This window comes from Aspergillus versicolor, assembly GCF_001890125.1.
Source record: "Aspergillus versicolor CBS 583.65 unplaced genomic scaffold ASPVEscaffold_2, whole genome shotgun sequence".
NCBI lineage: Eukaryota > Fungi > Ascomycota > Eurotiomycetes > Eurotiales > Aspergillaceae > Aspergillus > Aspergillus versicolor.
The window spans coordinates 2,932,477-2,954,707 of record NW_024467525.1 but is presented as its reverse complement, the minus strand read 5'-3'; the positions used below and the strand labels follow the sequence as shown (position 1 = coordinate 2,954,707).

The window sequence follows — 22,231 nt, the reverse complement described above, 5'->3', positions numbered from 1 at the left end:
GGCTCTTTTGTTTGGTGGACTGCAACTGTATATTTTACTGCATACCGCGAACCGCAACATGGTTAAATGCAGCCAACGCCATTTAACCTTCGAAAGTGACGTCCAAGCGCCGCCCAAATGGAAGAATAGGAACCAGTTGATTGGAAATCAAAAGATGCATACAGGAGCAGTGCCAATCAGGGATCCACCTCGGGCAGGCCTTCGGGTGAAGACGCTTCTGGTTATATGTACGCGGTCCGGGGAGACTGCCGAGATCGGGAGGGCCGATCCCTGGCCTACTGGATCAAGATCATGCAAGCATGGTTGTACCTTGTTGAGTTCATTTGCAATGGAAGCTGCGAAATACAACCGAAGGTGTCTACATTTTTTTCATAGGGGTAGTAAATAAACAATGCCTTTTTGGCATTACCATAGGTCTATCTTTAGTCTAGTCATAGTGATAAGGTACGGATAATTCCACGACTCTCGATCAAAAGCTAAGAATACTTTCCAAGAACAATGTCTGTTCCAACTCCGTGCCAGCTATATACCCTTCTTCACTCCCTTCTCAGCAATCCCAGAAAGCAGTTTCGCCACGGGAGGAATTGGGAATGCCATCTCAGGCGTCGGATCTTGATCTACCTCGCCCGAGGTAATCAAGTCCACAATCGCAACAGCAACATATCCGCCAATACCGGTGAAAACGTGCCACCAGCCATGTAACTCGAATAAGAACGCTAGCGGGGTACCGACGACCTTCCGGGCTTCCAGCAAACTTGGGCAGGCGAAGTTGTCGATCAGCCAGACGCCATAGCCGAAGAGAAAGCAGCCTATTTGATTGTTAGTTATGTAACTTGATTGCTTATTTGTAACAATAAAGGGAACGAGGGGAGGGAAATCGTACACAGTCCAAAGCGCGATATCCGTCTCATATTACCCCGGATAGACGGATCCGGGACCTGGCGGGGGATAGCTTTCATTGTTCCGATTGTGATAAGAAGCGCCGCGGTGCCGAACGAGACGGCGTGGAGCAGGAATTCGTCCATGACCATGTGCACGACCATAACTATGGTGAAGAGCGTGAGGAGGATAGCTCCTATGAGTCTCGTGTGCTGGAGGTCCTTTTGGAAGGTGAGGATGCGGTACAGAAGAGGGGTCGTCAGGAGGTGCATGGATAGCTCATCCGCTGTGAAATCGCAAGCCTAGAAGTCAGCCAAATCGGTGCGAGCGCAACAAGGGACAGGCGTGCGTACACATTTGCGTGTGATACTTGAGGGTCATATGGTAGCCTGCGGAGCAGACCCCAACCCCGATCAACCCATAGTATGGAATACAGCGAGAGAACGTAGCCTGTTGTTTTCGCTGGAGTTTTGTAATGCCGTAGAGCCCAAACGCGCAGTAGATGAGGCTGCTCAGAGTGTTTATGAACTCGGCCACGTAGCGGGTGATGACGTAGTCTTCCTCGCAGAAACTGCAAAAAGTAAATAAGCGCCCGTCCAATGCTTCCGCAGCGAGAGGACATACTTTAGATAAGAAGTCTGCGGGCCCCAAAAGGGCTGAATTGGATTCATTATGGCGGGGGAAGGGAGGGATGAGGAGGAAGGAGAATCCAGCGACCTCGAAGAATGACGGAGATGGTCGGAAGTTCCAAGTTGACCGCCCCGCCGACGATTCTATACATTTGTAGTGGAAGCTACTTATCCCCCATCACATGAAACAATTGCCAGATTCAAACAACACGAAGACGTCTGCTATTTTAATAATAATGGAATATATTCGAACACTTCTGATCAATACCGGCCGGTCGACCCCAGCATATCCATGCACCGCTCGACAGCCTTCTGCATCTCATCCGTCGCCTCTTCCAACAGCGCCGTCAAAGGAATCCGCCCTGCCTTCTCCCGCTGCACTTTGATGTACTCATTATTCAACACCTTGTTGATATTGATCTTCGACACCCCACAATCAATGCACTTCTGGAAAATCTCCTTCGTAAACGGATCCGCCCCATGCAGGACAAGCTTCACCCGATCCCCAACCTTATCCTGAATGCTCTGCAAACGGTCATACTCCAACTGAATCCCCCGAGGCCCATACTCGCCATGCACATTCCCAAAGGCGGGCGCAAGCCAATCAATCCCCGTAGCAACAAACTCCTCGCTCTCCTCCGGCGTCGTCAACAGACCCTCCAAATCAGCCGTATCCGCCACCCCATCTTCCCCACCCTCAATACGCCCAGGCTCCGCCTCCGTCGCGATCCCGCGCTCATGGCAATAAGCCACCAATTCCCGTGTTAGCCGCAGATTCTCCTCCTTCTCGTAATGCGACATGTCGACCATGATGCTGTCGAACCCGCCCAGGTCCGCCGCGCGCCGGATGATCTCGGGTGTTTGTGCGTGGTCCATGTGCACAGAGACCGGCACGGAGGCATTGCGCGCGGCTTCGGCGGCGGCGTGCACGAGGATCCCGTCGGCGTAGTGCACGGCCCAGGGGAAGAGGAGGATCATAGCCGGGGAGCGCTTCTTGTCTGCGGCGCGCACGGTGGCGAGGATGCCTTCGACGTTGTAGCAGCACATTGCGGGGATGCCGTAGCGGTTTGTGGCGGCATGGTTGAGGATGGAGAGCGCGCGGTTTTCCGTTTGGAGAGGCATTTTGCTTCTCTCTCCCTCCTTTCTTGGGGTTGTTTTATTAATGTAATAGAAGGGGATTGGGGAGAAGAGGAGGAAAGGATGGCTTGGATTGGATCGAATTGTTGGTAGGTGTAGATGTCTTATAGCCTCTCATTGTATGACACCCCCCGCTTCTCCTCCGCATCCCCCGGAGTTGGTCCGACAGGCCTCAGATACGATCGCCGGTCAACTTTGGATTCATCGGGGGAAAAGCCGGTTTGCTATTATTTTCTTGATTTTTTTCGTGTGGGGTTGCGCTATTTTACCCAGGTATTTATCCGCCATCTCTCACTTCACTGGCGGTGCGGCGCGGCTACAGTTTTGGAAGAGTGAAACGAAGATCAAATGCGAGTCATTATACATCGTGTAGATACTCATAAATTACTGGCCGTAAACCCTGATAACACTGGTGCCGCTCTGCCCCCCAGATCCGTGTCTCTGTGCCATAAACAGCACATTCAATGCAGCATTACCAAGATGGAGTGGGCAGTACAGATCCCGCGCCTTCTGCACAACTACTTCAAGTTTAGCCGCGACCTGGTCTACCGTTGGAGACCCCGCGGGTGCCTTTTCGCCAATGCGTCCCTCAATCATCTCAAGGCCCTGCTGGATAAAGAGTTTGCTCGCGCCAGCGGCCTGGCTGACCAGCCCGTAGAACTGGGTGAGATCAACATTGAGATATCGCGCAAACGAAACGGCCTCGGCGGCCGCGACAAGATTGACGCCCCGCATGAAATCCAAAACAAGTTCGGTGGCGGCTTCGGTGTCGGCGCATGGGGAAACGTCCGAAAGGGGCTTGGCATAGTACTGTCGGACCATGGCCGAGTCGTCCTTAGGGCCCCAGCCGTGTAGAAGCGCAGAAAGGTATATTTGTTCGGCGGTCGAGCAGAGAGGGGTGGGGAAGTTGTGTTGGCGGGCAGTTGCGGTGATGATTCCCTGCACTCAGCTGGTTAGCGGCCGAATGAATGAATGCTCCGTGAGCGGGGTAGAGAGAAGCGTACAGCGTCTTTGAGAATAATGGTCAACGCACTGGCGCCGGGGTTCCAATCCTCCTCCACCATCCGGGGGAATCGGTTCTCGTGCATCCATGTCCACGCATCCGAAGTCTGGATCTTTTCGGCTGTCGCACGAGCATCCAGACCCAGCTGCGCGGCAAAGCCCATGGCCTCACTCGCACCGAGAATGTGAATGGCTGCCAGCACCTGGTGGACCATTTTCATATTGCTACCTGCACCGATACCACCGGGGACCAGGTATAGCTTGTTGTCGTCGGACATTTCTTGTAGGATGTCGCGGCCAGCTTGGAGGGCTTCATCAGATGCGCCGGCCATGATGGAGAGCGTCCCATCCGCTGCACGTTTGGCACCGCCAGAAACCGGGCTATCGACGAAAAGAATGTCGCCGCGACCGCGCTTTTGAAGCTCGGCGGCGACAGACTGAGCATACATGGCGGACACCGTTGAACAGAGCATGAGAACCGCGTTCTGGGGTAAATCTAAATGCAATGATGAGCCTGGGCTTCAATCGGGTCAAATAGCCTTGAGTACATACATTGTACAATGCCGTTGTCGTCAAATAGGACAGACTGCGCTTGTGGCGCTGAAGCCACCATAACAACGTAGTACTTCTTGTCTTCAGCTGATTCACGGAGAGAGGACGCAGGTATGCCCCCAGCAGCCCTGAAACGCTCAATTGAGGCCGGGAATACATCGAAGCCATGGACTGGATAGCCCTGTTTGACGAGGTGGGTGGCCATGCCAAACCCCATGGCTCCTAGGCCCACAAAACCGACTGATGGCTTGGACATGACGAGTGACTGAGTACTGAAAACCGAGCTGATTGTTCCAGTATCCTTGCTGCTGAAAACACCCTTTAAGAAGGGAGCCTGCTGTGATGATAAGGCGGGGACGGTGGGATGCCCGGTTGAAGCATCGGAGTTCATCCGACGTCACTGAAGTCGGAATTCTGTGCGATCTCGAGATTGGTATCAGGCTAATACTACTAGTAGCTGACCTGAGAATGAACTAGAACTATTTCCATTCACTGCGGAGTGCTCGGGGGTGCCCGAGGGCAGAGCTCCGCGCCCGGAGACACTGCGAGTACAAATCCAGTATGCTGGGCCAGGCCGCGGTTAGTAATTATGCCTGAGCATAAGTCAGTGATCTTCTCAGTTCCCGCTTGGATCCTCAGAATACGAGGCTCATTCAGGAGATGAGTCAAACCCAGTAAGGATCCCCCTGCATCGCCCCAACACGGCAAAGGCACTTTGATGTTTGAACAGCTGGCTGACCAACAGGAAATCTCCAATCTAAACGTTCTGGCTGAGGGTGGAGCTCCGCTCGTATTCTATTAATGGAAGGGCAACAAGGGTCCATGACAAGTGGTTCGACCCAGTTCCTCCTCGTGTCGCTCCCCAATGCAATCTCGTCCCGAGCGCTGTGAGCGGTTGTAATCCGCGAGCCAGTGATGATCGTGACTCCAACGGTATCAGCAAGAGAAAGACCAGCTCGGAAGTTTCTCGCTGTTCAATTATGGTGCTTATCCTCGTAAGCCCTTGTGGGACTCGCAAGTTTTGGCCCCAACCCTTCAGCCCCAAGCCAAGCTCTGAGGCAATGCCATGGTTTTCTGGATGACACGAGCTCTTCGAGGCTGAATCGAGAGATCGGCGTACTTTTGAGTTTTTCATTGGGTCCAAAGCTGCGTTTCTGCCTATGGGGGTGAAGAGTGCCTCGTATCGGAGGGCTCTGGATGCCCAGCGTAAGCCATTTTTGGCAATAATGTTGATCCGCGAAGGATGCATATATTAGACTGTCAAATGCCAGCAGAGAAGTGTTTCTCGAGATTTTTCTCTTCACTCCTTTCTGACAGTTTCTGCAAGACCTGCGCCTGTGTGATCTAACCGTTTCGAACTATTCCTCTCAATATGGCCGAGAAAGCGAACTACCGTACGTTGTTATGAACTTTCTGAGTTTGATTGATGCTAACTTGAATGCTGCCTCAGCCCCGGAGCTCCAGGCTGCTTCACCCCCTACCTACGAACAACCCCCTACTATCCCACAACAGGCACACCCTGGTACACCCGGGCCCGGCGCTGAGCTTCATCTCGAGCAGATGCCACCCCAGGGATATGCTCCTGCTCCTCAGCAGGTACACGCACCTCAGGGGTATCCCCCCCAGCAGGCACCTCAGGGCTATGTGCAGACTCCCCAACAGTCACCTCAGGCATATGCGGCTGCTCCCCAGCAAGCCCCTGGTCCTTGGAACCCCACCCCGCAAATGTATCCCCCGCAACAATACGCAGCACCAGCACCAGCGCCAGCCCAAAACAACTACCCTACCGCGATCCCTCTGCACGCCCTCGGACGGACTTCTCAGGTCGTTGACTGCCCCATGTGCCACACGCGAGAGATGACCCGGACAGAGGCCGTGAACGGATCGACAACCCAGTAAGTTCACTTCGGAACCGAGCTATCTTCAAGGAGACATTCAGCTAATAGCTTTGTTTAGTGCCTGGGCGGCCGTTCTTTGCTGCTGCGCCTGTGTAGGGTGTATTCCCTACTTCATGGCTCATTTCAAGGACGTGGAGCACAAGTGCGGGAAGTGCAACTACCTCCTTGCTACTTACCATGGAAGTGGCCATGTTGTCGTCCACCAGCAAACGGTACAGCCGGTACAGCAACAACCGATACAGCACGCACAGCAGCCACTACAGCAGCCTGTACAGGGTCAGCCGATAAAACAGTGAAGATACCCCCGTCTGTGCTGATGCTTTGATTTCCTTTTCTTTCTGATATTGGTTGGTGAGGAGGAGTTGGGTGTACGGTGTACCCAGACTGTAATATGAAGGGGAGGGTGATGTGTGGAGTTATGATTGTCTTGGACCGAATTATGGATACCACTTTGTTGATACCTCAGTTCTCTTAATATATGCAATAAATTATTCATTCTGTGATTCTCCTGATCTTGAAATTTAGAGTGAAGAAGATGCTATTCCTATATGAAGTACGCCGTACGAGGTTGCCCAAGTCGGATTTTGGCAATATACTTGCGCCAATCAACCTCCAATTATGTGGATAGAATTTCTCTCTCTGAAGAAGTCCGTTATGTGCAAATACTTGAAGTTTTCTCTGCCCGAACCTCTCAACTGGTAAAGGTGGAGTTGCAGATCATCTTCAACGACGTGAATGCCAAGAAAACATCACGCCAAGCCTTGAGATACAGCATCAACAGTCGCCCAACCTGAACCTTCCTCTTCATCGATTCCATGGTCCCTTCGACCTGTTGACATTTCCATCCAATCTCATGCGCCTGTCATGTTGGAAATAGACCCCGATGATCGAACCACTATCTTCAGCAGATTTCTCCGTACCACAAGCCATGACGTCAAACACTTCCGCGAATCTCCTCTTGGACCTCTGCCTGGCTGATCCGAACGATTGGGTGGTGACGCCAGACTCTGGACTGTGCCTGGAAATCAACTTGCATCGAAATATCGCTGCAGCATCGCGTTATGGCTTGCATACTGCAGTAAATCCGACATGAATATGCAGAAAAGCTTTGTATGTGACGAGCAAGGCCACCTCCACCATGGAAACCTTATGCGAACGGGCGCGATATAAGCTTTGTGGCCGGTACAGCGTTGCATACATTATACTATTTACCACGTCATTGACATCCGCGGCTCCCCGGGTGCTCGATGGATTTTGGCTTCCCCGCCTGTTGTCGCTCTCTCGCTCCCCATCTTCGCTGTCACTTGGTATATTGATGGCCGTCGAGAATTCTCGTCCAGCCTCATACTTCGCCCGCGGACCTCATCAAAAGCTCGCGTCCTTCGATCAGCTTGTGAATTCGGGTCTCATATCATAGAGGATATCTGCGCCTAGCGCTGACACGCAGTATGGGCTCTCTACTAGGGTACATCTAGATATCTAGCGGCTGACAAGATTAGAAAATGCCTGCGCTCGATTCACTCGCGATAGCAACGCAGAGGCAGGTCCTCGAAACTCGAAACGTCCTCGAACGGCGAAACTGGGCTTCCGAGAACCCTGGCCCGATCCTGGTATTCTGCATCGTTTTCATCGTGGGCATGGGAATTATTCTGCTTTTCTTGTATCGGAAATGGATGTCGCATAGGGCCCAGAGGGAGTCTTACGCTTGATTGAACCTTCGATGTTTTCCCGGCCGGCCGCTCCTCCATCTATGTACGATTTAATGTCGAATACTTAATAAGACACCAGTTTCACGCTTCGAGCACGGCGCTTGTTAGTATACTATGAGGAACGTATAGCATGTCCTTTGAACTGTTTGTATGGTGTGGGCGAGGGAATGTTTTCTTATTTTATTTTTGATCTGAACTCCTTTGAATGACTAGGTCCACAAACGACCTGAGCTCAGAGGACCATGCAGGTGCACCACTATAACGCTTGTACCGACTCAGGTGAGTATAGCGGCTTAGGTGAAAAGGATTAAGCAAGCGGTTGATTTTCTAGGTTCTTCCTGCTATTGACTGGTGATTATATTCGACAACACTCAGCAAAATACATTTATGTCTACGAATATTGATTGATATTGATCTGAAATAGCTTGAAGTATACAAATCAAATCTTACCAACACCAGCGTTTGCAACAACAGTGGAAGGTACATCAGCAACACCATAAGCATCCACCAAGCTGTCCGAATACTGCGCGATCTCATCCAAGACCTGTTGGTCTGTCAATTCCGGCCAATCACCAGATCCAGCGAGTCTGTTCCACTCGCAAATATACCCCAGAGAGGCAGAGCAGGCACTTGCCGAGTCCACGGAAGGAACATTATACACCAACGCCCCGCTGGTCAGTGTGGTATCTGTAATTGGAGTTGTCACGGTGTCAAAATAATTTCCCTCCAGAAGCACCCAAGTGTTGGTGTCAATGTCAAAAGCATGCCCACCGACATTCTGGAAATAGTTGTTGACCCCATGGAAGAAAATGCGGCTGTCCGTGTTCGAAGTTCCCAAGTGTGGTGCACGGCCGGATACATCGTGGAGCCAGTTGCCTTGGAAGGTATACCAGTCCTCTTCACCAATAAGCAACAATGTCCAATAGTGCTTGCCGTTACATCCGGAGGACCAGTCCGTCACACCATCAAACTCATTGTTCGAGATAGTGACGTGTCCGGCAGCTCCCCAGCCGGAAACGATAAACTGCCTCCCAGCAAGAGAGAACTTGTTATGATCGATCCAAACTTGATCGCAATCGTCGAGGGTAATAGCATCACCGCCCCAAACGTACTCTGGGTTGAGCTCCGTAATGTGGATGTTCTGAATGATCACATTACTTGCACCGCCGCGAATGCGTAGCCCTTTGCCGCGGATAACTCCAGCATCACCGACACCGACAATACTCTTGTTGCTACCGACGTCGAGGGGTGACGGGCCTGCATTGTCATAGGTACATTCGATCCAGGTGCCATCGCAAGTATCCTGGATAGAGGCCTGGCCCGCGCTTGTTCCTCCCTCGCAGGTAGTCGTCGCTGTGCTACAGCACTGCCCTGTTGTTTCCCCTTCAGTGCCGATGAAGTTCCATTCGCGGTCGATGAGGATTGTGCGCGCGGTATCGTCAGTTATCCACTCGACAAGCCTGCTTCGTTAGCCTCAGCGAGAGTATCAGTATCCGGCAAACATACTCGTCTAGACTGGAGGGGGTCTGAGGCTCTGCATCACCACCTCCGGTCGTTCCAGCACCGAAGCCAGAGGGTGTGCCCACAACCTGCGCGCTGGCAGATTGCAGAAGAAACGCAAAAAGAGCGGACAAAACGACTTTCTTCATTTTTCTGATTCGGGTAGGTATCGGCAAAGGGTTCGTGGGATCGACTGATCTGCAGTATTCTGAGACGAACATGCATGTGGTCTTTATACCTCCCCGACTACACCATGGCATTGGCAACCAAGAAAATTATATTGCTACGTATAGTATCTCCCTTCAGATAAATTACCCGACGTGGATAAAAGGAGAGTTTACCATTACGAAGAGCGGGGACAATTGACGAATCAGGAAATCGACACCCGACACAATAAGTTCAAAAATAACATCTTCATTGGAAGCGCCCAATTCGATGGACGCACAAAAGCTGCCTAAATATTCCCTGCGGAAGTCATCCGAGAAAGGCAGAGTTCCTGTGGACACCGCCAATATGTGTGAAACGCCGAGGAAACGGCGCGAACCCACGCCCCTCAAGCACTTAAATGAGCTCCCAAAAACCATCCCCATTGGCATCCTGCAGAAAGGATGGAAGCGCCATTTGCAGCCTCTTGAAAATACCCCCGTCCTGCCCTGACTCAGGTCCTATGACATTGTCACAGTCGGGTTCATCAAAATCCGAATCATTATCATCTCCAGCCCTCATGTCACTGTGATAAAACGGCGGGGCTGGAGACTGAAGACGCGTGCGCCCGGGCGTCCAAGGCTCTGGCTATTGATGAGATTGGGGTGGACAAGAGCTATCGTTCATATCCTCGTACTCGCTGTCGCTCTCGTCCGAGAGCGAAGGCGGGTTCGGAAACCGAGACACTGTCTCTCCCAAACCACACATATCGTAGTCAAAATCATCCGACCAAAATGCACCAGGGACACTATCCACACTACGGCCACCTTCCCAGCCAAGTCCTAGGCCTTGAAGTGCCTCAAGTAGACTGTTGGAGCCCTTTCCTGGTTCTCCGCTACCCATCTGCACAACCGCACCGGCGGGGATATAGCAGAGAACCTCCTGCTGCGAAGCATCCGCATCCGATGGAACAGACACCATGAAGTCTGCAGTTACTAGTGGACCCGAATCATGTACGCCCCCAAGTGAGATATAGCGCAGTGGGTTCTCGATAGCGCTGAATGATGTGCTGGTACCGGTTCCCCTGTGCTGCGGCGATCTCATCCGTGTCCCCGATTCAACCTCGCATGCTAGACAGCAGCTGTCTGAGTCAGGCTGAAGGTCACGCATTGTTTTGATCCAGTGTCCGACCGGCTTTTGTTGGCTGTGAATGCGGGCTATGAGTTCGGTACAGGCATCGAGGGTTAACGAGGCAATATGCCCGCAGTGTTGGTGGTGTCGATAGGTGTGCTGGCACATTTTTCTTGATTTGGAACGAGGAGCTTCTTAAATCAGAGAAATCGACTGAGCTCGGTTTGGACTTAGACTTGGACTTGATGCGACGGGTGAGCTTCGAGTCCTCGAAGTGATTATCGGCGGGTTTATATAGCCTTTACGTGGCAGGACAAAGGTCTTCACTGGTGTTTCATAAGGCTGAGTGAATGGGGTTGGATATTTCCAGTGCACTATTATTCATTGTAGTAACCATGAATGAAACGGGTATTGCCGGGGATTTCTTTATATTGTCTGGACCTGAAGCTCATGTATGAATCGAGACTCATTGATACTGTGAGTCTAGCCCACCCACGCTGAAAATATTCATTTTTTTAACCATACGACACATAATCATACAATCAGAGGCCGAAAACCCCTTCTTACCCTACGACAGTGCCCACACCCATCAACTCCCTGACCGCAATCTGCGCACCCCTCACACTATAATCCGTCGTAACCGCCTCATCTGCAATCTCCACAAACGGCCCTATCACAGCCATGTTCCGCATCCCCTCCGGTATAACAGCCGGCCGATCGTTCGGGATCCTGGGGAGCAGAGTCGCCGCCCCACGCGGCTGAATGCAGGGAATCGTAACCGCCTTCTTGAGGATCGACTCAAGCGGGTATCCCAGCTGCGAGAGGATCTCGGACAGGATTTCTTGACCCGAGCAGTCGATCATTGGCTTTTGGATGTGTGTCCCGCTGCGCTCGGGGGCGAGGGCGTAGCCCCAGCAGACTTGGATGTGGGGTGGTTGGTCTGGGAGGACGGGTTGGTGGGGGATGTGCAGGGTGACGAGCCAGGGGGAGTCGCGGAGGGTTAGCAGGGTATTAGGGCCTGGGGTTTGGGCTATTGTTTCGGTGAGGCGGGAGAAGAGTTCGGTGGAGGATAAGGTGATGGTGAAGGATTCGAGGCGGGAGGAGTGCAGTCTTGTGCAGAAGTTGTAGGCGTTGCCGAAGTTGGGGTGCTTGGTGCTGAGCTCGAGCCAGAGAAGCCAGTTTTCGTCGAGTTCTGTATCTGCGTCCATGGAGGTTTCGGGGTCGGTGATTGTTGTTGGGTCGAGGTGGAGGGATGGAGGGGGGTGGGTGTTTGTTCCTGGGAGGAGGGTGGAGAAGATGGAGCCTAGTGAGACGATAACGATGTCGTCTGGACTGACTTGTATTGTCTTTTGGTCCTTTGAGGAGACAGAGCAGCATGGCTCGCGGACTGGAGAGGTTTGTATTGCGGTAATGCGTGTTGGGTCGTTGGGTTTGTTAGGGTTATCTTTCGCAAAGGAGATGTCGCAGATGGTGGTGTTGAGGCGGAAGTCCACACCTCTGGACATGAGGAACTGAACGACGGGGACTATGATAGACTCATGCACGCTGTATTTACCTAGATCAAGGAGGTAAGGTTGCTGGAGGTCGTGCAGATTGCTGAAGCGATGCAGGTACCGGCGGAATTCGGCAGCGGAGTGTGAGGGTTTGAGGCCGAAGCTATGCAGACACCTTTAGCTACGTATATACCCCCGAAAAAAGAAAAAAAAAGTTACCTTGCAGCAAGCGCCAACCAGTATGCACTTCGAAAGAATCTCTCATTAACGAAGTCGCAAATGGGGGCCCTCCCCAGCGTCTTCTCCGACTTGGATGCCAGCGTGAACAGATCAATTCGGTCGCGCAAGCCCAGCGCCATCTTCTTCGCATCGACGCGACCGACCCCATTAGACTTGTGACCCAGAAACATTGTGCGCGGCGGTTGGATTTCCAGTGATGTCGCAAACTCGAGGATCTCATCGCGCACTGAGCGGCTGGGATCAGATGTCGAGGGGACTAGCGACAGCGTGGCATCCATGCACACACCGTTGTATTGTGGCTGTATGCGAAGGTCATAGCCATTCTCTGCATCGCCATGACTTGCGGTTGCGCCGCCTGGGACACTAAGAGACTCGATTATGTGTATACGGGAAGGTGGCACATGAACTTCCTGGATGAGATGCACTGCGGCTGTGAGCGATGCGACCCCGCTGCCTAGGATCCAGGCATCGATGCGCTCCGGATCACGTCTTGCCATGTTTCCTTTGGTAATTATAGATGAAGGTGTCTATTTCTGGGGATGAAAGGCCGTTGAGATAAGGCTGGTGGGTGTATGACTTCAAGGTCAAGAGGAACCGTGGATACGCTCAGGGTTGTGACGGCATGACTACAGCCCAGGCTAGAACCCCAGGTTTATAAAATTCTAATGGCAAATAAGAAAAGTAAAAAGGTATCTTGGGAAATTATGCCTCAGAAACTTGTTCTGGGCCATCAACTACTTCATACTTCGCATCCTCGGCGCTGGGAAGCTCAGGGATAAAGGGCGCTTGTCCCCTTCGTTCCTGTTTCAGTTGCTCCCGGATTGCAGCTACTGACTTGCGGCCTTTGCCCTCGAAATACTTCGGCCCTAGATCCTCCAGATCGAATCCTCGGGGGTAGTACTTATCGTCTTCGTCTCCGGGTAAGGGCATCCCCATTGCCCAGGTGACCCAGGCCGCGGGACCCCAGCGGTTCCAAATCGTCGGCTTCACGTAGTATGGAATAGCTTCGTAGAGCTTTACGTAGTAGCGTCCATACTCATTTGGCTTATCGGTAAAGACATCAATTCGCTGGAAGTTCGCCCGGGGCAGGGCCAGGTGGCGTAGATAGAACTTGCGGAGCGCGATAAGTGAGGAAAATATCGTCTTGTATGTGGCAGATGGTGGTTCATACCTGTGCAGGTTAGCTAGATAGTCAATAAACCGCGGGCAAGGAAGAATGCGTACATCATCGACTCTCGTAACCGGTCATCCATCACGCAAGACGCAAAGTTGACACCGGCGGACTTTAGGAATCGCGGCATTGAATAGACAACAACGTCCATAGTCTTGTCCGCGACCTCTTTGTTTGAAGGGTGGGGCTTCATATAGTCTTCCTCGTACTTCAGACTCCATGCCCGGAGCTCATCCAGGAAATGCAGCCCGTCACGGAATGAATTGGGGCCTGAAGGAAGGTCGGCCAAGCTGATTTCCAGTGCATCACCGAGACTCTTCCAATAAGTGCCGATGGCGCACTGCTCCAGGTCACTGAGCGAGCGCCACTCGAACATATCAATGAAGCGAATGGGCTCGAGAGCGAACAAGCTGAGGGTGTACAGCATATCAGACTCGAGAATCTTTCCGCTGCTCCGGTATCCTACATGGAGGAACTTGGTGCGAGCGATAGCGGTTTGTGCTCGTTCAGAGGACGGCTCAAACGCCATAAACTGGCCGATCAGGGCGCCTGTGTCGGCATACCGTTTGAATGATGTCGCCGGATTTGAGAACTGGGATGTTTTGAGCAAGAGAGCTGATATTGTTGGGATTCCATATGTCTGCCGTTGTTAGTTCTGCCTATAGATAGTTGGGAGAGGTACGTACCCTGAACAAGGCAAACTGCAAGGCCTTGACCGTCGCCGACGGGAATTCCATCGCTAGCATCTGCTTTTGGATCTCCCAGGCATCATGGTCCGTCATCGAAGCCATCTCTTCTCGAGTGGTGTACTTGCGATACACCTTTTGTAAACGCCCCAGTCGTCGATACCGAACGGACCTTTGGATGAGTAGGTATGCGGCCAGCAGAGCAGCCGATAGGCCCCTGCGCTTCCTGGAGTCTCTCCAGAACTCTAGCAGCAGCGTGCGGATGGGCAGCTGCTTGAGGCCGACCATGATGCGGGCAATTTGCTCATCCATAGTGGGATATGTTGGCCAAGACCAGTGAGGCTGTATACCCCTCCAGGCGGTGCTGGGTCATGGGATTCTTATATTATGTAGCGGTGCCATCAGGCCACAAATGCAGAGCTGGATAATAATGACAGCGAACCATGGACCAGGCATAAAACAGGTGGGATACCCGAATGCGCATCCCCCAGCTTCACTGGTGCACTGTGCAGGCGTGCTTTCATGTGCGTCAGGATCGGCGGGCGGACCGAGGGATACAAGCCCCAGATGGGGGGCCAGGCGCACCTCTCAGCGGCGCCCGATATCTCATACTTAGTCGCGGTCGCTGAGTCGTTTCTTTCGGGCTGCCGCAAATATTGGCCGGATGGGCGAATAACCGAGGAATGGGGCCCCAACAGGCCAAGACTGATGCCCCGGGCCCGAGATCGTATGTTGGGCCTGCCGGGGCTGACTCGCGGGCGCTGACACCGCACGTTCCTCACGTCTTGGGCAATTATGAATTCATGATCATGTAAAAGCGTCATTGCACATCGGATCCCGGATGATGCGAGAGTTCTGTAATCTTGATTCTAATGTTGAAGTGAGAGATCCCAAAAGTTCTCGATGAGGATGCTCACCACTACTACCAACCTCTATCGGTAGAATAACCTCAAGCGTGATCTTTGCAGACTATATGCCCTGCGGTACAGGCAAGAATGCCGGGCAACCTACGGTCGAGCTCATATCACCTATCATGGGCGAAGAACACATTCTATCGGTGTTAAGGAGCACCCCCTAATCAAGACGGATCACCTGAAGCACGAAGCCAGATACGACCCGATGTCTTACTGGAGTTTCAAAATGGCTTATCAAGTAAAGGCTGACAAGGTCAATGGGCCTAATCTGTGGCTACACTAGGGATTACGTGAAATGGTTCCTCCAGACAGGAAAGAGTCGGATCTCACCTTATCCTGCCAGGGACGTGTTTTCTGTGCACACCGGGCGATTGTCGGTCCTCAGGTGCAGTTAGGCGACCTGTGTCGCGGCATCATAGCCTCTAGTAGGCGTCACGCCTGATGGGAGGCACTTCCGTCAGACGGTCTGCGTACCATAGAGATGGTAATGTCGGGTGCTACACCCGATTTCACAAGCCCAAGAGCGATCAAGATACGTCCTAGGTGTATGTGGTGGCCAACAGTTTGACATCCCCGATCTCAAAGGGCATGCGTACGATGTAACGCTCAACTGGGTCATCCGGCCACCGCTTCACGTCTCGAGACTTCCCTCAGGCTGTTGAGCAAGTTTGGCTCGAAGCACCGCCGCATGAGACGCATGAAAGACACTCCGCCCGAACATGGCGCGACTTGTCGCAAAAGGGTACCTGTCATTTCAAGAAAGATCGGAAAAGGGTCCTTAGCGACAATCCCGAGCTGGCAATGGAGCGCTTGATGAAGTGGCTTCAAAATTGGCCAAGGACAATAAGCGGAAGCAAGCCTGAAGTCTGCAAAAGTTGCCTCAACGAAGAGGTTTCATAATGCATCAAACAAGGCTGGAAGATTCTAGCAGCCCACGCATCAGCGAACGGATCACTACGGAGTAAGCAAAGGCTGTTCCTGGTTCCTAGCGGAATTGCGGATTTAGCCTGCTCCCAAACCACTGGCCAGCCGAGATTCGGCGGCGCTTACCAAGGGCCATTCTCAACTTGGTACCAGAGATCCAGAATGAAGTAAACGAAGGCGCAAGTGACAAAGAAAGTTGCAAATCCGCCCCCAAAATTTCTAATCACGACAAAGCCGCTGACAAAGCCGTCCGGGGTTGTGATTGGCCCGCCGCCGGGAAGCACCTGTCTGGCCCCACCGCGGAATTGCTTCGCCAGCCAACACTGTCCCACCGTCGATCGCGTATAAAGAAAGCTCTGCCCCTCCATCATGGCTGCTCCAGATCAGTCCATCCTCGCATTGTTTCGACCCCTTGACACCTCTTTATCACTTCATTAACATCACAACTGCTACAATGGGTTCCACCGGAGTCGAGTTCAAGAACCCCGCCACGGGCACCCTCCTGGAGGCCGTCAAGGCCCGTCGCACCATCTACGGCCTCAAGCCTGAGAGCCCCATCTCCGACGACACCATTGAGTCCATTGTCCGCGACTCCGTCCTGCACGTCCCCAGCTCTTTCAACACACAGACCTCTCGCGTCGTTCTCCTCTTGAAGGATGAGCACAAGAAGGTGTGGGACATTGCCCTCCAGGCTATGGAGGGGCTTGTTGCCGCCGGTGCTCTGCCCAAGGAGGCCTACGAATCCTCCACCAAGCCCAAGCTTGAGGGCTTCCGTAATGGCTACGGAACTGTATGTTACAATTCAATTCAAATATTGACCAGTTTGCTCATTATGCAGGTTCTCTTCTTCGTCGACTATGACGCCCTCAAGGACATCAAGGAGAAGTTCGCCATCTACGCCGACAAGTTCGACCCCTTCGCTCTGGAGTCCAACGCCATGTCCCAGTACCTTGGTATGTCCTGTGAATCTCTATCCAATTCAAAGATACTAACATTCGCAGTCTGGACCGCTCTCGCCTCCGAAGGCCTCGGTGCCAACCTCCAGCACTACAGCCCCCTGATTGACGAGCAGATCCAGAAGCAGTGGAACATCCCTGCCAGCTGGAAACTAGATGCCCAGCTGGTCTTTGGTACCCCTGCCGGTGGTCCTTTGGACAAGACCTTCGCTCCGATCGAGGACCGCTTCAAGGTGTTCGGCAAGTCCGCATAGATTATAAATATCTAGACATTTGCATTAGCGATAAATCATGAACGACTTTAAGACTTCCAGCTCTAGCCTTCTATATCTATTTACTTCTCAAAAGCTCCAAATCCCCATCAACCCCCCTCTTCACACTCCTAGCCCTCTTCACCAACCTCCCCGGATGCCAAATAATCCAAACCCCCATAAGAACCGCCATCAACGCCCCATCAAAGACATAAATATACACCTCACGCTTCCGCACATCCGCCCCCTTCGGCGCCCCAAACTCCACCGTCCTCACCAAATTCCTCACAATCATACACCCACACACCCCATAAAGACACCACATATACCCCCTCCACCCAACCCCCCTTTCCCCATCCAGTTCCGAAGAAACCCTCGTCGGATAAGCCACCAACCTCCTCTCGAACTTCACCGCAATCACCACAAACCCCACAAACACAACAAGCGTAAACACCAGCCCCGCCAGCACCGCCTTGATCCCAATATCAATTATCTGCGCATCTCCCGTGACTTGCAGCCCAGCACCAACCAGCTGCGTCAGCAGACAGATCACGTCGTTTAGCACGAATAGCACGGTTAGCCGCTTTGGACGGATAGGCGAGTGGTGCTCGGCGCCTAGGGCTGTGATGAGGCGTGATAGCGTCATGTAGACGCTTGCCGCTAGCAGGGGTGGTGCGCAGAGGAGGAGCATCTGCTGTTGAGCCCAAGGGCCGATTCCCGTTCGATCGTTGTGGGAGCGTGCACGGCCGAAGTACCCGAATGTTTCGCCTGGCTTTTTGTTAGATTTGGATTCTTTGGGGGGGGGTTGTCTGCTGGTGTAGTGCAGAGGGGTAGGACGTACATATTCCGCCGAGGACGAAGGGGATGAAGTATGCCGCTTTGTAGGGGAACATGAGAACAATGTGTGCGAGAGTTGCGAGGCCGAAGATGGCCATGAAGGCGTATCCGGCTGTGAGGGAAGGGTTGTAGGGGTAGAATTCGACCCAGGGGTCTGAGCCGTTGACGCCTGGGTGGAAAGTGAAGTCCATTTTGATATAGATAAATGGGTTCTATCAGGAGAAAGGCAAGTAAGGAGTGATAGTAAAAGATCTTTAGAACAAGACAGCTGTTTAGGATAGCATGGGCTGTCTTTTATACGTAGTTAGGGTCTGCCGAGCGTTTCAACTGATTACCGCTTTTGGTAATCTAGAAACGAATACGGGTGGAGCGGGAAAGCTTCGGCGCGGATCGTGCAGAGTTTGAATGGAGTCGCGTTATTTTTAGGATCATTAGACACTCGATCGGCATTTTTCATTCTACTATACAGTACCAAACTATATTGTATCCTTGCTATTGGACAATACCTGATCAAGGCAACAAAATACTCTGATAACCTTGGTGCTACAGTGTCGAAAGTGGGTCGGTCCCTTGACGTCCTATACTTGGGTATCTATATAAATTTTCACTAGGGAAGATAGGCAACAATCTCCTCCGGCCACTCAATCCACGCATGATACGCCTCAGGGAGGCACGCCTTGATCCCCATGACAATATGGTGGTCCCACCGTTCCATGAACCAAGAATCTCTCATATACCGCAGCAGAATAGCCCAATGCGCAAGAACAATAAGCGCAATCGGCTCCCTTTCCTCCAACTTAGTGATCATCGTATTAGGTAGCCGGAACGTCCATCCCATAGCGTACGGCATTAAGCCCGTTGGGTGGCACCCGGTCCTCCGTCGCCGGTATGCTTCCTCAAAGCACTCTGCCAAGTTATCCACAACGCCAACGTAGACTTCCCTATCCCCTTCCATCTCGAGATTAACCATGTCCCGGACTTCTTGGAGACGCTGGACATGTCGGGACAATTCTTCGTCTAGTTCAGGGGCGGAGGCGTCGGTATCCAAATCCAGGCCCTCTTCAGCCGGTTCTAGCACACCAGTGAAGATTTCCCCATGCTTTTCGGCCAATATTGACCGCACCCCGTGTAGCAGTACTAGCCATTCTGATTTCCCATTGGCATTGAACACCAAATACTCGCCATCTCGCGGTCCACGTGCAAAATAGGCAAAACAAATCATGACAGCCGCGATGTAGATATACTGACAGTTCTGCGAGTCCAGTGTGTCAAGCGCAAGAACTGCCGTAACAGAGCGCACACCGAACGTAAAATGCTCGTCTGCTTGACGCGTATATTCTCCGCGCCTGGCGGGGTTCAGGTATGCGAGATGGAGTGCGGAAAATGTGAGGAGGAGATGCAGGATTGAGGGGAATGACATGCCCCATTGAGGGACGTGGATTTGCCAGACCTTTTTAGGATCTTTTGCCTCGTCTGTAATTGTACTCGAGGTTGCTGTGACGAAGTGGTGGAAGAGATGGAGGTCTGCTAGGGAAATTCCTTCTCCTGGAGTTGTCACCAAGTGTGTGGTTGCAGGAGAGGGAGGATCGCATTGTACTGCGACTGAGCGGCAATTCTCTTCATCTTGTGAGGGTGAAAGTGCCACGGGTTGGTACTTTGACTGCCGGAACTGGAACCGTTGAGGAGGCGTTGAACCCGCTGAAGGGGATCTTGAGGATGGATTTTGAAAGTCACAGCTGATAGAGTGCATCAAGCAGTTGTTACAACTTGGCTTTTTTTCGTCGCACTGTTATGCATGTTAGTCTTGCCAAAGTTAAGAAATATATCGGTGAGTCCTACCTTGACGCGACGCTTCTTGCAATTCCCACACCCAAGACGAGACTTACGATGCGTCCGCCGCGATCGGATCTTCTGGTTGATTTGTTCGCTGTCCATATCCATTCTGTGGTATATACAACTGATGGAGGATGAGGTGGTGAAAAGACGTCGTATTCGTTCCTTTTCTGCCGCTTTTGTAATCTTGTTGCCTGGCTGTGTGCCTGACTGCCTGGGGCATTGATCGACACTCCCTGCATGGCTTTCTTTTCTTTTCTAAATAAGTTATGGTCCGTCCTCCTGCGGTCCTGACTAAACTTGCTGCAGCTAGTTTTAATCGAGTACCTTACTTTTTTTGACCATGAAGGATAGCTTCGAGGCTATTGTAAAATCTCATATCGTATTATGCCACCACCAGCGAAGCTGCAACTCTTCAATACCCAATACCCATAGCGAAAGGTTTCTTGATTCTATCGATGTACCCAAATTTTCATCTATAATTCACGAAATATATCCATTTGTATTTAATTCATTGGCTAGCGAACAAGGAATTCCCAGGTAGAAAATGCCGTTAATAAGTATACCGATAACTCGGATGCTTATCACCCAGCACCTCAAATTGTTCCTCATAACTCATGTCCTCAAACCCACTGAGAATGTCTGTCCGCCGAACCTCCTTCTCCCGATTCAGCCACCTCAACAAGCACACCTGCGCTACAAGTCCAACAAGCGTGATCACAATAAGCGCCAAATTGAACCTCGCACCTAGAATATAATACGGCGCCGAGCTCTTCGGATAGATCCACGTGCTCAACACGCCCCCCGAACTCGTCGACACAAACGCAAACGCTACAGCCGTCGCCCGCCTCACATGGCCTGCCGTATTATTCGGGACCCAAGATATTAGACATGGTGCTGTAGCATAGATACCCGTGAGTAGGAGGACAAGAGCCACGTAGCGAACGGCTATACTGCGACCTGTGAGCATCATAGCTGCGCCGACGAGGGCTAGACATGTTGTCACGAAGGCGCTGATTCCGCGCTGGCGATACCGGTCCGCGATGAAGGCCGTTATCATTGTTACGACGAAGGCCACAGCATACGGCGGCACAGTCATAAGCTGGGTTCTTGTATTGCTGTAGCCCATAGCCTGGACGATAGACGGGGAGAAGTAAGCGAGGCCGAACAGGCAAACCCCGTTGGAGAATAGGATTGCGCCGAGCAAAAGGACGTGCACGTCTTTGAAGACGTAGAGGACCTTGCGCAGCGTGACTTTCTCTGATTCGAAAAGGTTCGCGTCGGACTGGAGGCGACGGAGGCAGTGCTCTTTGTGTTTGGCGGAGAAGGTCATGACTGATTCAGGGCTGTTGGGGAGCATGACGTAGGAGAAGAGACCGAAGCAAACGGTGAAAAGACCCTCGAGGATGAAAATCCATTGCCAGCCGCGTAGCCCGCGCATGCCGTCCATTTGCTGGATAGCTGCCGCGAGGAGGCCGGAGAAAGCACCGCTTAGCGAGGCAGCGGAGAAGAAGAGCGCAATGCGGACTTGGAGTTCATGGCGGCGGTAGAAACCAGAGAGGTAGAGGACGATTCCTGGGAAAAGACCACCTTCGCAGAGACCAAGGAAGAAGCGGCAGGCAACGAACCCGCCGAAGTTGCGGGCTTCGCATTGTAGGATTGTGACGATGCCCCAGGATGTGCAGAGGGTAGGAATGAGAATGCGCGGTCCGATTTTCTTGAGGATGAGGTTGGAGGGGAGTTCTGCGAGGATATACGGGACGTAGGTCACGGTAATTGCTGCGGAATTAGAGAAACACCACTTTCTTATAGGATGAGGGGTACATACCGATTTTGTATTGATGGTCACTGAGATTAAGATCAGTGTCCAGACCAGCCTAAACAGTTAGCCAGCTTCTCTATATTTCGGAGAGAACATACCACTCGTGCATTTCCGACATTGGCGCGGTCTAGCCAAGCTAGGAGGTACAGAATAAGAGTCATGGGCATCAGGATCAAATCTAGTCTGTTGAGAGTCTGGCGATCAAGCTTGCGCTCTGCCTCCGTGGGGACATCCTCCACGAACAGATCCTGAGGCTTTCCAGCCTCCGTCGCACTCATGATGGTTTTCGAAATAGCTACAGCTCTTGTGCGGCGACAATGGCAGTCTGGCCAAGCGAGAAGGCATTATATAGGTAAACCTTTCCGACAGTGGACCCTGACTGGGAGCTGCCAAGTTACTCCAAAGCCGGTTTGACAGCCGGAGTGCGGGGATTCTCCAGCAGGAGAGGTTCTGAGCGTGGAGAGAGCTGCTGGAAACATTGATGGCAAGTCATTGGAACGGCAGTTCTCATTCCATCAGCCTC

General features: G+C 52.3%; 12 protein-coding genes across 12 annotated transcripts; 2 read left to right on the top strand and 10 right to left on the bottom strand.

Moving 5' to 3' along the window:
• Positions 1-522: 522 nt before the first annotated feature.
• Positions 523-1,550, bottom strand: ASPVEDRAFT_50502 (ceramidase; the record flags this gene model as incomplete). The annotated part of the gene is made up of 4 exons (XM_040814318.1): positions 523-809; positions 884-1,165; positions 1,233-1,450; positions 1,504-1,550. 4 exons carry the CDS (start codon positions 1,548-1,550, stop codon positions 523-525), a joined length of 834 nt encoding a protein of 277 aa, XP_040664686.1.
• Positions 1,551-1,769: 219 nt separating this feature from the next.
• ASPVEDRAFT_126299 (class II fructose-bisphosphate aldolase) lies at positions 1,770-2,630 on the bottom strand (the record flags this gene model as incomplete). Its single annotated transcript, XM_040806354.1, has 1 exon — positions 1,770-2,630. One exon carries the CDS (start codon positions 2,628-2,630, stop codon positions 1,770-1,772), a length of 861 nt encoding a protein of 286 aa, XP_040664685.1.
• A 399-nt stretch (positions 2,631-3,029) lies between these two features.
• Positions 3,030-4,455, bottom strand: ASPVEDRAFT_123691 (uncharacterized protein; the record flags this gene model as incomplete). Its single annotated transcript, XM_040806107.1, has 3 exons — positions 3,030-3,584; positions 3,650-4,143; positions 4,200-4,455. 3 exons carry the CDS (start codon positions 4,453-4,455, stop codon positions 3,030-3,032), a joined length of 1,305 nt encoding a protein of 434 aa, XP_040664684.1.
• A 1,116-nt stretch (positions 4,456-5,571) lies between these two features.
• Positions 5,572-6,393, top strand: ASPVEDRAFT_25765 (uncharacterized protein; the record flags this gene model as incomplete). Its single annotated transcript, XM_040809814.1, has 3 exons — positions 5,572-5,593; positions 5,650-6,094; positions 6,156-6,393. The coding sequence occupies 3 exons, from the start codon at positions 5,572-5,574 to the stop codon at positions 6,391-6,393; spliced, it is 705 nt and encodes a 234-aa protein (XP_040664683.1).
• A 1,852-nt stretch (positions 6,394-8,245) lies between these two features.
• ASPVEDRAFT_80550 (polysaccharide lyase family 1 protein) lies at positions 8,246-9,455 on the bottom strand (the record flags this gene model as incomplete). The annotated part of the gene is made up of 2 exons (XM_040816894.1): positions 8,246-9,266; positions 9,313-9,455. The coding sequence occupies 2 exons, from the start codon at positions 9,453-9,455 to the stop codon at positions 8,246-8,248; spliced, it is 1,164 nt and encodes a 387-aa protein (XP_040664682.1).
• Positions 9,456-10,098: 643 nt separating this feature from the next.
• Positions 10,099-10,749, bottom strand: ASPVEDRAFT_25763 (uncharacterized protein; the record flags this gene model as incomplete). The annotated part of the gene is made up of 1 exon (XM_040809813.1): positions 10,099-10,749. One exon carries the CDS (start codon positions 10,747-10,749, stop codon positions 10,099-10,101), a length of 651 nt encoding a protein of 216 aa, XP_040664681.1.
• Positions 10,750-10,946: 197 nt separating this feature from the next.
• Positions 10,947-12,913, bottom strand: ASPVEDRAFT_486103 (oleate hydratase). Its single transcript, XM_040814042.1, has 2 exons — positions 12,294-12,913; positions 10,947-12,237 (listed from the first exon to the last, which is right to left on the bottom strand). The coding sequence occupies exons 1-2, from the start codon at positions 12,809-12,811 to the stop codon at positions 11,145-11,147; spliced, it is 1,611 nt and encodes a 536-aa protein (XP_040664680.1). The 5' UTR covers positions 12,812-12,913; the 3' UTR covers positions 10,947-11,144.
• A 103-nt stretch (positions 12,914-13,016) lies between these two features.
• ASPVEDRAFT_25761 (uncharacterized protein) lies at positions 13,017-14,483 on the bottom strand (the record flags this gene model as incomplete). Its single annotated transcript, XM_040809812.1, has 3 exons — positions 13,017-13,485; positions 13,539-14,125; positions 14,172-14,483. 3 exons carry the CDS (start codon positions 14,481-14,483, stop codon positions 13,017-13,019), a joined length of 1,368 nt encoding a protein of 455 aa, XP_040664679.1.
• A 1,858-nt stretch (positions 14,484-16,341) lies between these two features.
• ASPVEDRAFT_69434 (nitroreductase family protein) lies at positions 16,342-17,219 on the top strand (the record flags this gene model as incomplete). Its single annotated transcript, XM_040816021.1, has 3 exons — positions 16,342-16,799; positions 16,848-16,962; positions 17,011-17,219. Exons 1-3 carry the CDS (start codon positions 16,464-16,466, stop codon positions 17,217-17,219), a joined length of 660 nt encoding a protein of 219 aa, XP_040664678.1. The 5' UTR covers positions 16,342-16,463.
• Positions 17,220-17,295: 76 nt separating this feature from the next.
• On the bottom strand, positions 17,296-18,244 carry ASPVEDRAFT_50497 (RTA1 domain-containing protein; the record flags this gene model as incomplete). The annotated part of the gene is made up of 2 exons (XM_040814317.1): positions 17,296-17,984; positions 18,058-18,244. 2 exons carry the CDS (start codon positions 18,242-18,244, stop codon positions 17,296-17,298), a joined length of 876 nt encoding a protein of 291 aa, XP_040664677.1.
• Positions 18,245-18,660: 416 nt separating this feature from the next.
• Positions 18,661-19,988, bottom strand: ASPVEDRAFT_50496 (Zn(II)2Cys6 transcription factor; the record flags this gene model as incomplete). The annotated part of the gene is made up of 2 exons (XM_040814315.1): positions 18,661-19,839; positions 19,893-19,988. The coding sequence occupies 2 exons, from the start codon at positions 19,986-19,988 to the stop codon at positions 18,661-18,663; spliced, it is 1,275 nt and encodes a 424-aa protein (XP_040664676.1).
• Positions 19,989-20,439: 451 nt separating this feature from the next.
• Positions 20,440-21,986, bottom strand: ASPVEDRAFT_50495 (putative MFS transporter; the record flags this gene model as incomplete). The annotated part of the gene is made up of 3 exons (XM_040814314.1): positions 20,440-21,665; positions 21,715-21,763; positions 21,807-21,986. The coding sequence occupies 3 exons, from the start codon at positions 21,984-21,986 to the stop codon at positions 20,440-20,442; spliced, it is 1,455 nt and encodes a 484-aa protein (XP_040664675.1).
• Between the last annotated feature and the right edge of the window lie 245 nt (positions 21,987-22,231).